Source organism: Sturnira hondurensis, unplaced genomic scaffold (genome assembly GCF_014824575.4).
Source record: "Sturnira hondurensis isolate 20B ecotype Veracruz unplaced genomic scaffold, ASM1482457v3 Scaffold0016617, whole genome shotgun sequence".
Classification (NCBI taxonomy): domain Eukaryota; kingdom Metazoa; phylum Chordata; class Mammalia; order Chiroptera; family Phyllostomidae; genus Sturnira; species Sturnira hondurensis.
In genome coordinates this window covers 5582501-5597781 of record NW_028089248.1, presented here as the reverse complement: position 1 = coordinate 5597781, position 15281 = coordinate 5582501, and the positions used below count along the sequence as shown (strand labels likewise).

Here is a 15281-nt window from a genome sequence, read left to right as displayed (position 1 = left end):
TATAGCACTGGTTTGGCCAAGCACAGCCGCCGAGATCACTCACACTGCAGAGGGTGCACGAGGAAACGACGCGACTTCCTCAGCTAGCCAGGACGGAGCCCTCCCGGGCCACCTGGCCAGGGTCCACGCCCTTCTTGTCAGAGGGAAGCGAGGATTACGCAGATTACACGTACTTGGTGAGCCTCTTGGGGCTGGCAGGGGCTGGGGTCACAGTGTGGCTCACACTTTTATTAACGTTATCGAACTCTCTGAAGTAAACTCAGACCATGGAGGAGCCCGCCCTGGGGGATGCGTACAGGTGATTCCGTTTTACGGTACCTGTCAAGTGGGATCACCCCCCAAGCCCACATCTGACAGGCAGCCTGAAAACGCACGTGTAGCCCCTGGGAATGCTTTTGAGACACGGGACCTCGGGATCCCTGCAACTGCTGACGTCCACGCCCTGGGGGTCCAGCCCTGGCAGTCCCATTCGGCAGCGGGCCAGGGCTGGGACACAGGCGGAGGCAGCCGTCCCAGACCTGCAGGGTGCCGGGGCTCACAGCTGCTCGCTGAGGCCTGACTGCAGCCTCCCCACACCCCGCGTGCAGAGCCGAGGGCGGGCCAGGGGCTGCTGAGGGTCCCAAGTAGAAGCAGCAGCGGGAACAGTTACCAGAGGGGGAGTGAATGACAGCAGGGGGGACTGTGTGGGGACATGGATGGATGCTCCCCGGCAGCAACAGCCTGAGCAACGGGGGCCTGGCCGGGGCCCAGACGGCGTGGCCACCGGCCACAGTGCTCCGGTGCCATCTCAGACCCTGGGCACACCAAGGGGCAGACAGCTCCGCCTCCCCGAGACCACAGGGGAATCGGGGCGCGGTAGAAACGACGACCCAGAGGTCGGGGCTCAGAGTCCTTGGAAATGGACCAGGGCTTTCCACCTCCAGTGAGATGGAACCGTGAATCCCCAGCTTCCCCAAGGCCAACAGACACCGCTCGCGACCCCCACAGGGTGTCTGGTCAGTTCATTCCCAGGGGAGGCCCGCGGGAGCCCCAGCGTGGGGTGTGACTCGGGCACCCGAATGGCAGGTGTGGTCCCGAGACCCTCCCACCAGGGAAGGGACAGCCCTGCCCCTGCGTGGAGACTGCGCCGTCCTCTCTGCGAAGCGTCCTCTCAACACAGGACAGGTGACAGGCGAGCCTGTGACAAGCAGCGGCAGGTCCCCATCGATGCATCGGACCTGGTGCTAAAGAGACGTCTGCTTTCGGGCCCATTTCTGCCCGTTTTCATTCCACAGTAAAACTTGAGAACGAAGCGGCCCACTGTTTCCGAAATAAACTGAAAACAGAGCGTCCTGCAACTCCCAGAGACAGGCCCGGGGCGCAGAGCGGGAGGGGATTTGCATTTTTCGCGCCGGCGGCTTCCCCAGCGTGGCCGGGCCTGCACGCTCGAGAGAGCACCCCGGGACGCTGCTGAACCCCAGACCTGGAGTGAGGGTGGGGGGCGCAAACCTCGGAACGCGGCAATGTCATGCTTTCCAGGCCCTCTCTCGGCAACAGCGTGAATGAGGGGGGAAACCGGTTGCCTAGGAAACCCTCTCGTCCTGGTAATTATTACTGTAACTGACTGCACACCCCACCTATAACAGAAATGAATAATAATTTATAAGCGCAGACTGGCAGCTCTCCGTCGGGGCCGCTGCTCCCCACTGCCCCCTACTGGCGGGCACTCGGGTTTCGCGGCCGGAGAGGCAGGCAGGACACAGACCTCACCCCGTGGAAGGAACCGCCTCCCCCACCCTCCTCTCTGGCTTCTGAATACAGTCCCAGCAAATCGCTGCCCGATCAATAGAGGGAAATGAAAAGTGCTCTGTGTCCTCGCCTACGGTGGGGGCTGGACAACCTAATGGCCGTCGGTCATCGCAATTAAAAGCCATTTCATATTGGAACACGAACCAGCCCCAGAAAAGGTCCTCGGTGAGGCGAACAGAAGCTGAATGACAGCGTGTGTTGCGATGACCGCCCCCCCACCACGGGCGACTCCGGGGCCGTTTTGTAGCTTAGAACTTGAAAATGGCTATAAATAAAATCCTATCTGGTGGTTTGGATCAATTAAACTACGTAACTAACAAAGACGGTCCATTTGTCCTCGGCCGTCTAATCGGCAGCACAGAGTTCAGGTGCCTGTACTGGAAGGCCAGTTTGTTTAGAAACGAGAACATCCACAGTGATTTACTGGGTTTGATTTAAAAGACACAGCAGGAGTTGGCAAAATCCACGTATCGTGGGGTTAATGTGGGTGAGAACGCAGCTATTTGTAATACAGAAATATCGCGTGCCAGATACACACATCTGACGTCTCCTCTCCCGGAAGCCTCTGTGGAAGTCTGTCCTCTGCGCAAATGAGCAACGGCGAGAGCTGCCTTCGCCGCCATCGGGACAGAGCTCGCCGTTTCCGGTCTGCGAGGCCACACAAGGCCCCGTGGGTGGCGAGCCCAGTGCAGGGACAGGGCCAAGGCTGCTCGGCCGGCACCCCACTCGGTGAGGACGCGCATTGCCACGGAAGGAGTGGCGGCTGGCCCACAGCTCCACACGCTCAACTCCCGGGCCCAACCCCCAGGTTCTGTCCGGAGCCAAACCTTGCCAACTGTCCGTTCGCCAGTTCAGAAGAGGACAATGCCCCCAAGGGGCATAGCTCACTGAAGCTATTAATGTCACCCAGATGGAGGGCGTGAAGGGCAGCAGCGGAGACACAGCCTTTCCAGGGTGGGGACCCTCAGGTCCTTCAGTCGCTGAGACCTGGGGCGTCGGGAACGTCCCCAGTTACATTCGGTAAATGTGGAAGTTTACCAGATGGAAAACTTCCTGTGGAAGTTCCGTGGGAACACCCAGCCCCTACTCAGCCGCTGACCTGGTAACATGACTAATTCCCCAAAACCATTTTGGAAACCAGATTTGTGTTTTCCTGCCCTCCATCAGTGCCAGGGAGCATCACTGCCTGCGCCTCCCCTCGCTTTTCAGAAACCGACACGTCGCCAGGCACGTGCCCCAACTCCTCAGAGACTCTGCGTGGCCCCAACAGCAGGATGTGAATGGCCCTCCCAGGGGGCTGCATTCTGAACCTCTACCCGGGAAGGGATCTGAGCAGCCCCACTGGTGACAGTGGAGAAGCCAGCTGACAGCGTCAGGAAGGAACGCTGAGACGTGTCGAGAAAGGCACCCACCTCTGTGAGCCCCCCCAAAACAGAAAAGCTCAACCCACCCCAAGGCAACGCTGGGCAAACCCAAACCGAGAAAGTGTCACAGGGAGTGACAGAAAGCAGCAGGCACAGGACGTAGGAAGGGCAGGAGGGCTGCTTCTCTGCTCATCTCTTACGGAGCCGTGACCCTCGGAACCACAAGGACTCCCCGAAACAAACCGTGAAAACCGAAGCAAGATGTGGCGAGAACCCAGAGTGGGACCCGCCAGATGAACCCGACGGTGTGAGCAGGGAGGGGCGGGTGAGGGACAGAACGGCTGGGTCACTCCAGAAAGGCTTCTTGGCCCACCCCCGCCTGAAGTTGAGGAAGAGGTCGGAACGGGAATAGTGTAACACTGTTCACGAAGGCACGTCCCTGGGGTAAGGGTGAATACCACGCAGCTCCGAGGATCCTGGACTTGCAACAGTAAGTGAATACATTGTAAACGGTAGAGCCAGGCTGTCAGTCGCTAGAGAAGGAAACGCCGACACAATGTTACCCTCGGTTTTCAGTCACACACACACAGAGACAAACACACTGGCTGCTGTGCCCTCGCGCACACAGTTCCCAGCTCGCCCCGCTGCAAGGCCTAGCAGGGGCAGCACCCACAGCACATGACACCCGTGTGAAGAGCCCGACTCGTGGACACTGTCCTGCAGTAAGGAGGGCACGGGGTTCCCGGAGGTGGGGAGCAGGCACGCTGGCTCCCCGCTGTGGTGTCAGGGCGAGTGTCCAGGGAAGGGTGGGGTCCCATCGAGGGAACTGGGAGCCAGCTCACAGGAGTCGCTCAGGGTCAAAGGCAAAATGATTTGGGCACACGGTGCAGTAGCAGTAGATTGTAACGCACAGACTAAAATAAAACACCCACGTCTGAGTATGGGAAGGAGTCAAGGCGGGGGAGGCACGGCTCCGCATGACGGGAGAGGTCTGGGACACAAAGGTGCAGGGAAGGGCCCCCTTGGGCGCGCCGTGCGAGGCGGGCAGTCACGGACCAGACCAGCCTGTCAGTGGGAGAGGACGATGCACGTTTGAAGGGCACAGGAGAGCCACCTGGTCTCACAGGGTCTCCCATGACGCTTCCTAACCACCTAGGGAGAACAGTGGCCTTACGGTGGAGAAACCCGTAGGCTCCAAATTCCCGAATTCCAAAACTGGGCACCAAGGTGACCATGAACGGACAACAGAGTCCACACGAGGACCACAGGGTGGGTCCCAGGCATGAGCCTCTCGACAGAGGTGCTGCTTGCGTCACCAAGCCTCACTCTGACGGTGTCTGCGTGCAGACCCCGGGCCAGGGCTCCAACCACGCCCGTCCTGGGAGCCGGGGGACACGAGGAGCGGTCGGGCGTCGGTGGGGGCCCAGGAGCAGCAGCAACCGCAGGTGGGGCAGCTGGGGAAGGTCCTGTCACCAGGGAGAGGGGCCCCGGGTGAACACGCAGGGAGTTCAGAGAAGGAGCGCCGCCCGACGGGGAGCCAGCCAACAGGACGGACTCCAGGCGTGCGTGCATGTGAGGCATCTGTGTGCGGGAGGCGCCGGGGGGCGGCGGGCGCACGGGACCTCGGGGCTGAACGTGCTTTTCCTGTAGCTCTGACATGGGTTCAGACAGGCTTTCCGTCCGCTGATCCGTCTTAGCGCCGGACACGGAGTGCCCTGCACCCCACCGCGGGGCCCAGCTGCAGCCAGCAGCAGCCCAGCAGCACGTGGTCTCCTGCCAGCACGTCCAGGGGACCATCCCCCACTGGCGAGGAGCAGCCAACTGCACTCGGCGGACGAAGCTCAGGGACACGGAGCGTAACGTCGTCACCCCACACGTGCACGACAGCCTGCCACAGCTGCCCCCCGCAGTGCTGTGCCCAGCTCCCCTCGGGGCTGGGGTTTTGTGGGGGTGGGCTGAGAAAAACCAGTCTTAAACGGAAAACACGCACACCGCTGACAAACGTGAAGAACACATCCCTGCCTTTTTAGGGGCGGTCTTCCGTGATCAGTCCTGGGTTCTGAGTTGTCCATGGACTTTGGGGGGTCAGGCTCACCCCCAATTATGGAAACGCATCTTCACAAAACTTTACAGTCGTGCTGTTCCAGTGGCAGAGAGCGCCCACTTTTCTAGGATGTGACTCCACTCTGTTTAGGCAAGATTCATCACCGAAGCTGTGAACAGCCTCCCCACGAGGGGCCGTGAACAGGGCGGACCGGCGCCGTGGCTGCTCTCGGCGCGGATGCGGGCCACGTCCCGGGAGCTCCGTGTCAGTGCACGCCGAGCCAATGAGCGACCTTGACCGACGTGACTTTCCACGTGACAACACATCTCTGTACTTCAGGGAGTCTGGCTAAAAGTAAACAGGTTATTTCAGCTATTTCCAAATAGGAAAGAAGCCTTAGAGAACAAAAGTGTAGTGGAGATCAGAACACGGAACTGCTCACTTTAAGAATCTTCCTCTGAGGGTGAGGACGCCCTCTCCCCCAACGACAGAATGCCCGCGGAAACCGCACACGGCAGGCAGGAAGTGCCCGAGGAACCGCGAGGATTCGAGGATGCGTGTGCGCTGCGTGTAGCAAACACGCAAACCCCAGACGTTTCCTTACTCAACTCTGAATCATAAAGTTCACATTTTCGAGAGCAAGTTTCATAAAATTTTTACTCGGAAAAAAAAACGTTTTACAAAATACCATTCTCCCGACCAAAGCAACTTCCCCATAGGCTCCGTGCAGCGTCCTGCCTTCGCGATCACAGAATGACAAAGGGGACAGGGTTCTTACACAGCCACCAAGCTGCAAAACCTACAAAAAGTAGATTTTCTTAAAGTGCCTTCAGAATGCTAAAGCAAGTAATATAATTCTTGAATCTGTTTGAAATTTTAAAAGTTTCCTTAAAATGGTCCATATGGTACACGCAACATCACAGCTGGTGCGAAACGGCCTGCATTCAGTTCGAAACACGGAAACGTGCAAACGAACAGGGTTCTCTGAGACCCACTCGGAGAGGCTGCCTGGGAGGGGCGTGCAGGCAGCGTGCGGGGCTGGCTGCGGCCATGGAGTCAAGCGCTTCCTGGGATCCGGGACGCCACTGGCAGGGACAGGGACCTGCTTCCAAGTCAGCCCCGACCCTCGCCTCCCACCCCTGGAAGCGTGTCCAAGATGAGCGTGGCACAGAAACACCGAGCCAGGCTTTTGGCTCCATCCCCACCTCCCGGGCTCCCCTAGGCTTCCCTCGAGCTCCCCTTTCCTAGATTTTCTGCTGCAGTCTGGCAGCCTTGAACTTGGACACCCTCTTGGCAACTGCTCCTGATGCTTCCGACAGAACTTCCTTCCGCTCGGGAATTGGGGGCAGCAGAGGGGGAGCCCCGGCCGGGCGCGGGGTTGAGCAGGGCGGCAGCACGTCCTTCTCGATCACGGCTCCAGAGAAAGCCTGCGAGATAGAGGTCAGAGCGTTGCAGCAGCGAGCAGGCGAGGCGCCCACAAAACCCTCCACCCTGGGCTGCCGGCTGCGCGTTTCCCTTCACCAAAAGTGAATGCAGCCCTGGCTGGGGTGGCTCATGGACTGGGCACCAGCCTGCGCACCAAGGGGTCGCCAGTTCAATTCCCCGTCGGGGCACTGGCCTGGGTAGCAGGCCAGGCCCCCAGTAGGGGGCACGTGTGAGAGGCAACCACACATCGATGTTCTCTGCCTCCCCCTCTCTCTAAAAACATAAACAAAAATCTTTTTTTAAAGTATATTCACAAGATTCTTGGATAAAAAGACAAAACGTCAAAATACAAATCGTTCAGAGAAATCAAATACCATTAAAATATCTTAATCACACCAAAAGTGAGTCCTTTTCCCAGTACAAGTACAAAAATCAAATGGTACACCTCTCATTTACCAAAAACGGGTAAACAGAGGTCCGCGACCTGTGCCCAATCCACACTGTGAAAATCGAGGTGTCACAGCAACACGGGACTCAGCGTTGGGCAGCAGCTGGCGAGGGCGCGGCGCAGGGTCGGGGTCACTACTGCAGCCCACAGCCAGCTCAGCGGCAGGGCAGCCTCCCAGGTGGCGCCGGCCAAGCGGCCCAGCATCTCGCCTCCACTTCCTTTGTGAGTGGAGACTGAGAGGGGCCGTGTCGGCTCCAAAGCCTGTACCAACCCCAGGGACGGGACGGAAGAGAGGCACCGCGACAAACGAGTCTCTCTGGTCCTGACTGCCAGCTGCTGGCGTCTCTGGTCGAGCGGGCGTTTCACTGGAGCAGAAGCCGCGCGTGAAGAGTGCTGGGACAGAACCGAAGACGTGTCCACACATGCCACTTTACACAGGGATCTACAGACCCACGGAGGTGTCACGACGGTCCTTAAACGACTTCTGACCTTCGGAACCTCCCCCTTCCACCGTCCAAGAGCCCGCTGCGCACCAACGACAACGGCCCCACCAGCTCTCGCCCATGAGCGGGGCACGCAGCGTGCTGAGACAGTGTGTGCCCTGCACGGCTGGGCGTGCACTGGGAAAGGGCCTGGAGTGGGTCAGGTCCCACGACTTCTGAGAACAAGTGTGTGTGCACAGGAGAGCCCCAGCGGGACCGTGCTGTCACCCAGTCGGGGGACTTCCACAGACGATGAACAAAGCAAACGGACTGAGAGACGAGCGCAGCACCTCTATCACGGGAGCGGGGGGCCTTGTGGAGGGGCGTCCTCTCTAACTGTCAGCCAGTGTCCCCCAACACACGTGACACCTCTATCACGGGGGCGGGGGGCCTTGTGGAGGGGTGTGCTCTCTGTCAGCAGTGTCCCCCGACACACATGACACCTCTATCACGGGGGCGGGGGGCCTTGTGGAGGGGCGTCCTCTCTAACTGTCAGCCAGTGTCCCCCGACACATGTGACACCTCTATCACGGGGGCGGGGGGCCTTGTGGAGGGGCGTCCTCTCTAACTGTCGGCCAGTGTCCCCCGATACACGTGACGAAGCTTTCTTCTTTAAAAAAAGGAAATACCCATCGACTGCCAACTGTCACCTGGGAAATGGGACAAAGGACAGCGCGTGCCCTCCCACGTGCGGCCACCAACTGCCCCACCCGCGGGCCCTGTGAGCAGGCTGGCCCCCACACCTGTACCTCGGGCGGCCCCGCCGGGGGCGCCGGGCTCTGCGGAACTTCCTCCTCCAGGACGCTCTCACCAGCGTCGCTGCACGAGGCCTCCTCCCCGCTGAGGCCCCGCAGCAGCGCGCGGCGCTCCTCCAAGTCGGCGGCGCTGCTCTCGCTGGTGTCGCTGCAGACACTGTTCTCCCGGCTGCGCGACTTCAGGATGGACTTCCGAGGGACGTACTCGCCGTTCACGACATCCACGAAGACCCTGCAAGGCCACAGAGCACGCTCACGCCCGGGGTGCAAACTGGGACACGCGTGTGAGCCCCATGGATGGCCTTTTCTGAACTCAGTCGGGACTGGTGTGCTCAGACTCCCGTCCGAGACGTTCACAAAGCGCCCGTGGCCTCAGATGGCTCCTCGCAGATGCCGTGGAAACCACACCCGGGGCCCAGGAAACCCAGCGCCCTGCTCCCAGACACGCCCTGGGCAACCGGAGCCATCTGCCCAAAGCCCATGTACAAGCCGACCTGCTCAGAAGACGGTTCGCGCTTTCCCGGTCTTATACATGAGTCGTGAAAATGGTCTTGGCAAACACGCCACGAGTGCTGGCAGGCCACCCGCCCAGCCCCCAGGACACGCACCCTCCCTCCCCACGCTGACACCCCGCACCTCTGCCGGACTGACCCGGAGGACGTGAGTGCAGGCCAGGAGAGGGAGTGAGCGCTGAGCCGCCCAAGGGCTCCAGGCTGGGCAGCGGCGCGCACGAGGCCCCGCCCTCACCTGTAGATGTCCGCCGGGGTCCTGATGGTGGGCCGCTCGGGGGCAGGGTGGCCGCCGCCACAGCCGTTCTTCCGCTTCCGCTTGGCTTCCTCCTTCTTTTCACTGAACTTCAAAGTGGTATTTTTTCCAGTATTTATTCGAACCTAAAAACGTCACAGCAAAGAATTACAATCCTCCTGAGAAATGAAGCCCAAACTAAGCCCCCTGCGCCCCCTAACCCGGGACACGACAGGAAAACAGCCCGCACCTCCAGTCGTGGGTGGGACGTGCGGGGCCCCAGGGCCTCCTCCCTGCACCCCCGCAGAGTGGACCACCCCCAGGGGACCGTCCTCTGCTGTCACCGCAGCTCCAGTCTGTGGTACTGCCCTCTTCTCCAGAGAGCAACACAGCCATCCAAGAACAGGTCAGGCGACAGGGTGGTGGCTCCCACACGCACACTTCAGCAGGCACGCCCCTGCCACGGGGCTGTCCTGCACCACCCCCAGCTGAAGGCAGCTCCTTCTCGGTTACTGACCCGTGGTCAGTAACGCACAGAGTCCACGGTGTCTCGAATCACACGACACAACACCCACACAGCGCTGACAGACACTTCCCCTCGAACAGGTGACGCGACCTCCCAGTGGTCCCCAAGTGTTTTCCCGTCTCCCTGCAGGCTCTGTGAGCACCTTCTTTACCCCCGCGGCCTGCACCGTGAGAACACGACAGGCCACGCACACATACACAAAGTGCACATTAACCAGCTGTCCCCAGGTGTCTCCTCCAGTCACAGGGAGCAAGTCCAGGGAGGGACAGGTTCCCGCCGCACCCCCCGCTTGGATGCAGACTTCTGGCTCACATCATGCATTTTAAACCAATGGCACGACTTAAGAATATAAACTTTAAGTCACAAAACCCATATTACATAGTGCTTAAGATTAAAAAATGTGAAGTGCCTCTGATTTTCAGAGACGGAACTGAAACCTGAAGCCAGCCCGCCGAGGCCCGAGTGCTGTCCGGGTGCCTCCTGGGTGCCCGCACTGCCTGCCCATCCTGCCGTTTTTTCCACAGAATTCAGAAGATGCTCCCTTTCGTCTGAATTAGAGTATTTTAAAAACCAACGATCTCACTTCACATCAGAGCAGGGACAACTTAGAGGCCCTGAGAAATACCACCATGTTGTAAACACACCTCATGGGACACACCCCACCGCCCACAGGACCAAAGAGGCAGCGCCCGAGGAGCGCCCTGTGGGGAAGGAGCGCCCCAAAGAGGCGGAGGGCCCTCGGACCGACCAGACAGCTCCATGGCCCCCAGGCCCCACGCTGCTCTGGGAAAGAGGAGAGAGGCCCACGGGGCTCCTGAGCCAGCAGAGGGCAGGGGACGGGATCGGGGTGGCCGTTCTTCCTCCCCACGAGCGCCCCGCACTGGCCAATGCCGAACACCCAGTGGAAAGTCCAAGAGGGACGTGAATCCTGGACCCCGAGGAGCAGCTCAAAGCCCCGCCCCGGAGGACGCTCCAGTCGCCGGGCGCTGAAGTGCCAACTTCAAGTCCCGACTGCCCACAGAGTTTATATTTGCTTTGTCAGGAAAGAGGCTAATTTTCGCTTCCTCCTAAACTGCCCTCCTTGTTCATGATGTTCCTGTCCCGTTTCTGCCCATGCAGAACAGCAACCTGCTGTTAACCAGACGTTTAATCAATGCAGTCACTGTCCAGCGTCCCAAACACACCAGATGCCCACAACAGAATCAGCGCTGGAATTTCTAAGAAAACTCTTGAAGTGGAGGCACAGTCAAAATAGTTGCCACTGAAACCTGATCCCCCTGCCCCCACTGGTGTGGCTCAGTGGACTGAGTGCCAGCCTGTGACGCAAAGGGTCTCGGGTTCAATTCCCAGTCAGGGCACATGCCTGCATTGCAGGCCAGGTCCCCAGTAGGGGATGCTCAAGAGGCAACCACATACCGATATTTCTCTCCCCCTTTTTCTCCCCCCTCCCCCACTCTCTAAATCTTTTTTTAAAAAATAGGAAAAAGAAATCTGAAACCCTTCCAGACCCCGCTCAACTCCAACCCCAACATAGCTGCTGAGAACAAGGGCCCAACACCACTTAACTTTTCGGACTACTTTTCCCTTCTTTTTAGGTAAACTGGTCAGAAAAAGAGGCAAAGGTGGTTTTCTGTTGCCACGCTCCCCACCGTCCAGGCTGCCCTGTAACACACGCCACAGACGCTGTGCGATGCTCCCATCACGCGCCCCACGAGTCGAGTGAGGAGCATACGAACCTTCTTGGGCTCCACAGTGTGAGAAAAGTGTATCGTCGGGACAGAGCTGCGTCCGGCCCCTAAAGCACAGTGCACAGGTTCACTTTCATCGCCATCGTCATCTTCGTCCTCCTCTTCATCGCTGTGACAGGAACTCAACCCGTTCACAGAGCAGTTTGCATGACCGTTCACTAGACCGCTGAGCAGTCCGGGGTCCGCGGCGTCCCCGTCACAGCAGCTGGGAGCCGGGGCCCCGGGGTGCGGCCCATCCATGTCTCCGCTCTGCTCCCCCGCCTCCTCTTCAGAAGACGGGGCGTCTTCTCCATTCGCGGTCACAGGACCGGGCTCACTGGGAAAGAAAAAGGGGGAAAGAGGAAAATCAAACACAGAATCTTACATTTTCTAATCTGCAGCTCATCTCCTTGGGGAAAAGTTAAGACTTTGAACAGGATACTTTCGCAGCTAGAATTCCAGGTGAGTGAAGATTTTCCGGAGTGAACAGAGAAGCTGCATCCCTGGGCCGACTCCGTGTGCTGTGGTCACGCGGCAGGTGGCTTCTTCGCCTTCCCCGGAGGACACGGGCCACCAGACGCCAGCACAGCACACACGAGACCAGGAACGTGGGAGCGCGCCACGGGACCATCACACCTTCTCGCTCTGTCCAGTTCTACACTCAGAACATTTTACCAGCATGTACGTAATTTTCTGAAGTAAAGAATGTGAACCTGTGCACACGAACATACAAGGCTGGTGAAAAGGCGCGTGTGCTGCTCTCTGTGCAATGGCTCCGGCAGCGCTTAGTTGTCTCTTAACTTCGCTGGAAACAACTTCGTTAGATTTTACTGTGACAGCTGTCAGATCAGTGTGCATTAAAAAGAAACATCAGATTGGTGAGTTTCTGTGCAGCCACTTTATTATTGAAGATGGAAGAAAATTAGCAACACTTTGGGCATATGCTTTATCATTTCAAGAAAGGTAACAACGCAACTGAAACGCAGGGAAGACCCGTGCAGAGTGTGGAGAAGGCACCGTGACCGATCGGACGTGTCAGAAGCGGTTTGCCGCGTTTCGCCGCGTTTCGTGCTGGAGGCTCCTCGCTGGACGATGCACCCCGGGCGGGTGGACCAGCTTAGAGCAGCCCAACCGAGACGTTAACTGAGAACGACCAACGTCACAGTGGGAGATGGCCCGCACGCCGGAATACTCCAACCAGTGGGGTAGCTGGTGAACAGGAAAACTGCATCTTTCATTTTATGGGAAAAACTATACGGACTTGTTGGCCCACCCAGTAATTTGCTTATATACACACAGACATGCAGATTTCTCATGTTTCATTCTACAAAGGATCTGAGCACCTTATAAAAATGAGAGTCAGCCCTGGCTGGTGTACCTCAGTGGACGGAGCACAGGCCTGTGAAGCAAAGGGCTGCTGGTTCGATTCCCAGTCAGGGCACATGCCTGGGATGCAGGCCAGGTCCCCAGTAGGGGACACAGGAGAGGCAACCACACATTGATGTTTCTCTCCCACTCTTTCTCCTTCCCTTCCCCTCTCTCTAAAAATAAATAAATAAAGTATTTTTAAAAATGAGAAAACCAAAAACGCAACAGAACTGAAATACATGCCGCCGTGCAAAAAAAGAGAGCGAGCATGACTGAGAAAATCACAAGCCTAAAAACCGACTCTGAAAAGTAAACAGCATCAGTCCACCTACTGGACCCAGGAAGGCGCAGCCCGCGCTGCCCAGACGTGGAGGGCTGCATGAGGTGCATCCCCGCACCCCACGTGCATGGCCCCAAGGGCACGGGGCTCCCCGAGGGGGCACAGGCGCACACGGCCTGCGGCGGCCCAGGAAGGGTCCTCAGACGTGCAAGGTCACAGAGCGCCCACCCCGCACCGAGTGGTGTGTGAAGGAGGCGAGGGCGACGGGTCACAGGTGCGGACGAGCTGCAGGCACACCTCCGTCCCAACCAGCTCATCAAACGCACCACTTCCCAGCTGCGGCACAGAAACCGCTCGCTGGAAAGGCGGTGAGACACCACAGTCACCGCGAGCTGATGGCCCGTCCATCTCCACACTGCACGAGGCAAGCACGGCCGCACTGTCACGACCTCGAACGGGGCCAGGCGACACCACCATGCACACGTGCACAGGCATGCACGCCGGCACAGCCGACAGGAAGCACTCCAGAGCGCTAACGCTTGTTTCTGGGCGGCAGGAGAATGGGCGTTTTAAGCCATTACGCTCTCTGCCTTCTCTCCAGGATGCCCGATGCCCGTATCACTTTACTGCCCAGGGACACATCAGGAAGGGAGCACACACACAGGGAAGAGACCTCTGGGAAGGACGCCACCGCCGGTTACCTGTCGAGCTCGCCCAGCAGCGCCTCGCGCCTCTCCAGCTCCTCCAGGCGGGCCCACAGCGCCTCGTCCGCCAGTGGAGCCTCGGCCTTCACATCGTCGGAAAACTCTGCTTCAGCTCTACCTGAAGTTTTGGGCTTGGAGTGAGGTTTATGAGCGATTCTGTGTTTTGCTGTGTTTAAGAGGAAAGACAAGGGTGTTAACAGGCAGCTTCAAAAAGGCACAAACCTCAACTTAGTGAGACCTTCTCAGGTGGGACACAGCTTGGGACACGGAGACACGAAGGTGTGACCTCCCAGCCGACCGAGAGAACTCCAAGGGTGCACGCCTCTCAGAGCCCTGCTCTGCCCCTGGGAGCATCAGCCAGTCCAGCCCGGGAGAGCGTTCCAGAAGCACAGGGCCTCGGGGCCCCTGCGCCGACAAGCGCCGCGGACCGCTCCCGTGCACGTGAACACTGTGACCAGCTGCTCCACAGCTTCCCGCACACACAGGCAGAAAAGACCACAATGTAGCCTCATCATCATGAAAAGTCCAACGCAAGGGACACGGGCCTACCCTCTTGGCCCTCGATCCAGCACCACAGGACACCGTGTCACAGGACAACGCCCACCCAGGGCACTGGCGGACACCAATGCCCAGAATCCGTGCAGGACAATCCCTGGAGCCTTCTGCCTCCACCTCATGTGCGAACATCCCTACTTCTTACGCTGCTTTACCTTCTTCTCAACCCTCTGTGCAGGTAGCAGACAGATTGAACCTGAACTCCAGCCTATCTTCCTTTTGAAAAGTAGTTTTATTATCAAGCAAATCACCCCTTGGAGGAGCAGCAGGGGAGGAGTCTAAAATGCTGTTACAAAACACAGGACTGACAGATGACCTCACCACACGGTCAAGTTCACAGCATTTTCCTGAATCTGGAAACACCAGAACGATGCTGCACATCCTGCCCTCCATCACCAATGAGCCGGCACCCCAGGTCTCACGTCCCAGACCTGCGCCACACACCGCTCTGTCATGGGCACCACACACAGGCCACAGGCCACCGGCCACCCTGCTGCTCTCGGACCTGGGGACACTGCGCCTTCAGTGTCCCTGCTCCGCGCCAGGATGACTCGGCTTCACCCACTACCTCCCGTTCAAAAATTCCCTTGAAAGCCAACTGCTAAACTATGAACGTCATCAAGATAAGCGTTAAAAGTAACCGTTTTTACAGCTGCAGAACGCCGCAGTAGTGGGCCGTTCCTGTACCACCTGAAAACAGCCCCCTCCTTGGACTGCGGACTGCAGACAGCGGACAGGACACCAGTGTCAGGCGGAAGAGAGCCTCGGTGAGGCGGGGTGGTGGTCCGCAAGGCCACGGCCGGCACCCCGAGCTAGAGGCCACCGCGAGCTCAGACCTCACTTTCCTCCAAACACTGCGTCTGCAGCCACAGTTTTGGGAGAACCACCAGCAAGAGCTGCACAATGGCCTAAGGTCGAAGGTCACGCTAGGAGGGGCCTGAGTCTAGAACACGCATCCCTGGGGTCTGACGCATGCGGTCAGGAGACAGCCCTGAAGAAAGCCACGCCGCCTCCTGAGAGAGCTTAGCAGGGACCAAGCATCTCATCCAAAAGTCACTGACGCATGGATGT

General features: G+C 58.7%; 1 protein-coding gene across 2 annotated transcripts in view; it reads right to left on the bottom strand.

Annotated features, from left to right (window-relative positions):
- Positions 1-5835: 5835 nt before the first annotated feature.
- Positions 5836-15281, bottom strand: part of URI1 (URI1 prefoldin like chaperone) — a 41545-nt gene continuing 32099 nt past the window's right edge. Inside the window, exons 7-11 of one of the 2 annotated variants that reach the window (XM_037066419.1) lie at positions 13653-13821; positions 11313-11640; positions 9054-9196; positions 8295-8538; positions 5836-6623 (exon numbers count right to left, since the gene is read on the bottom strand). In XM_037066419.1, the coding sequence (XP_036922314.1) occupies positions 6441-6623; positions 8295-8538; positions 9054-9196; positions 11313-11640; positions 13653-13821 (1067 nt within the window). In that variant the 3' untranslated portion in view covers positions 5836-6440. The remainder of the gene's footprint in view (positions 6624-8294; positions 8539-9053; positions 9197-11312; positions 11641-13652; positions 13822-15281) is intronic. The other variant, XM_037066420.1, reaches the window with a different exon arrangement.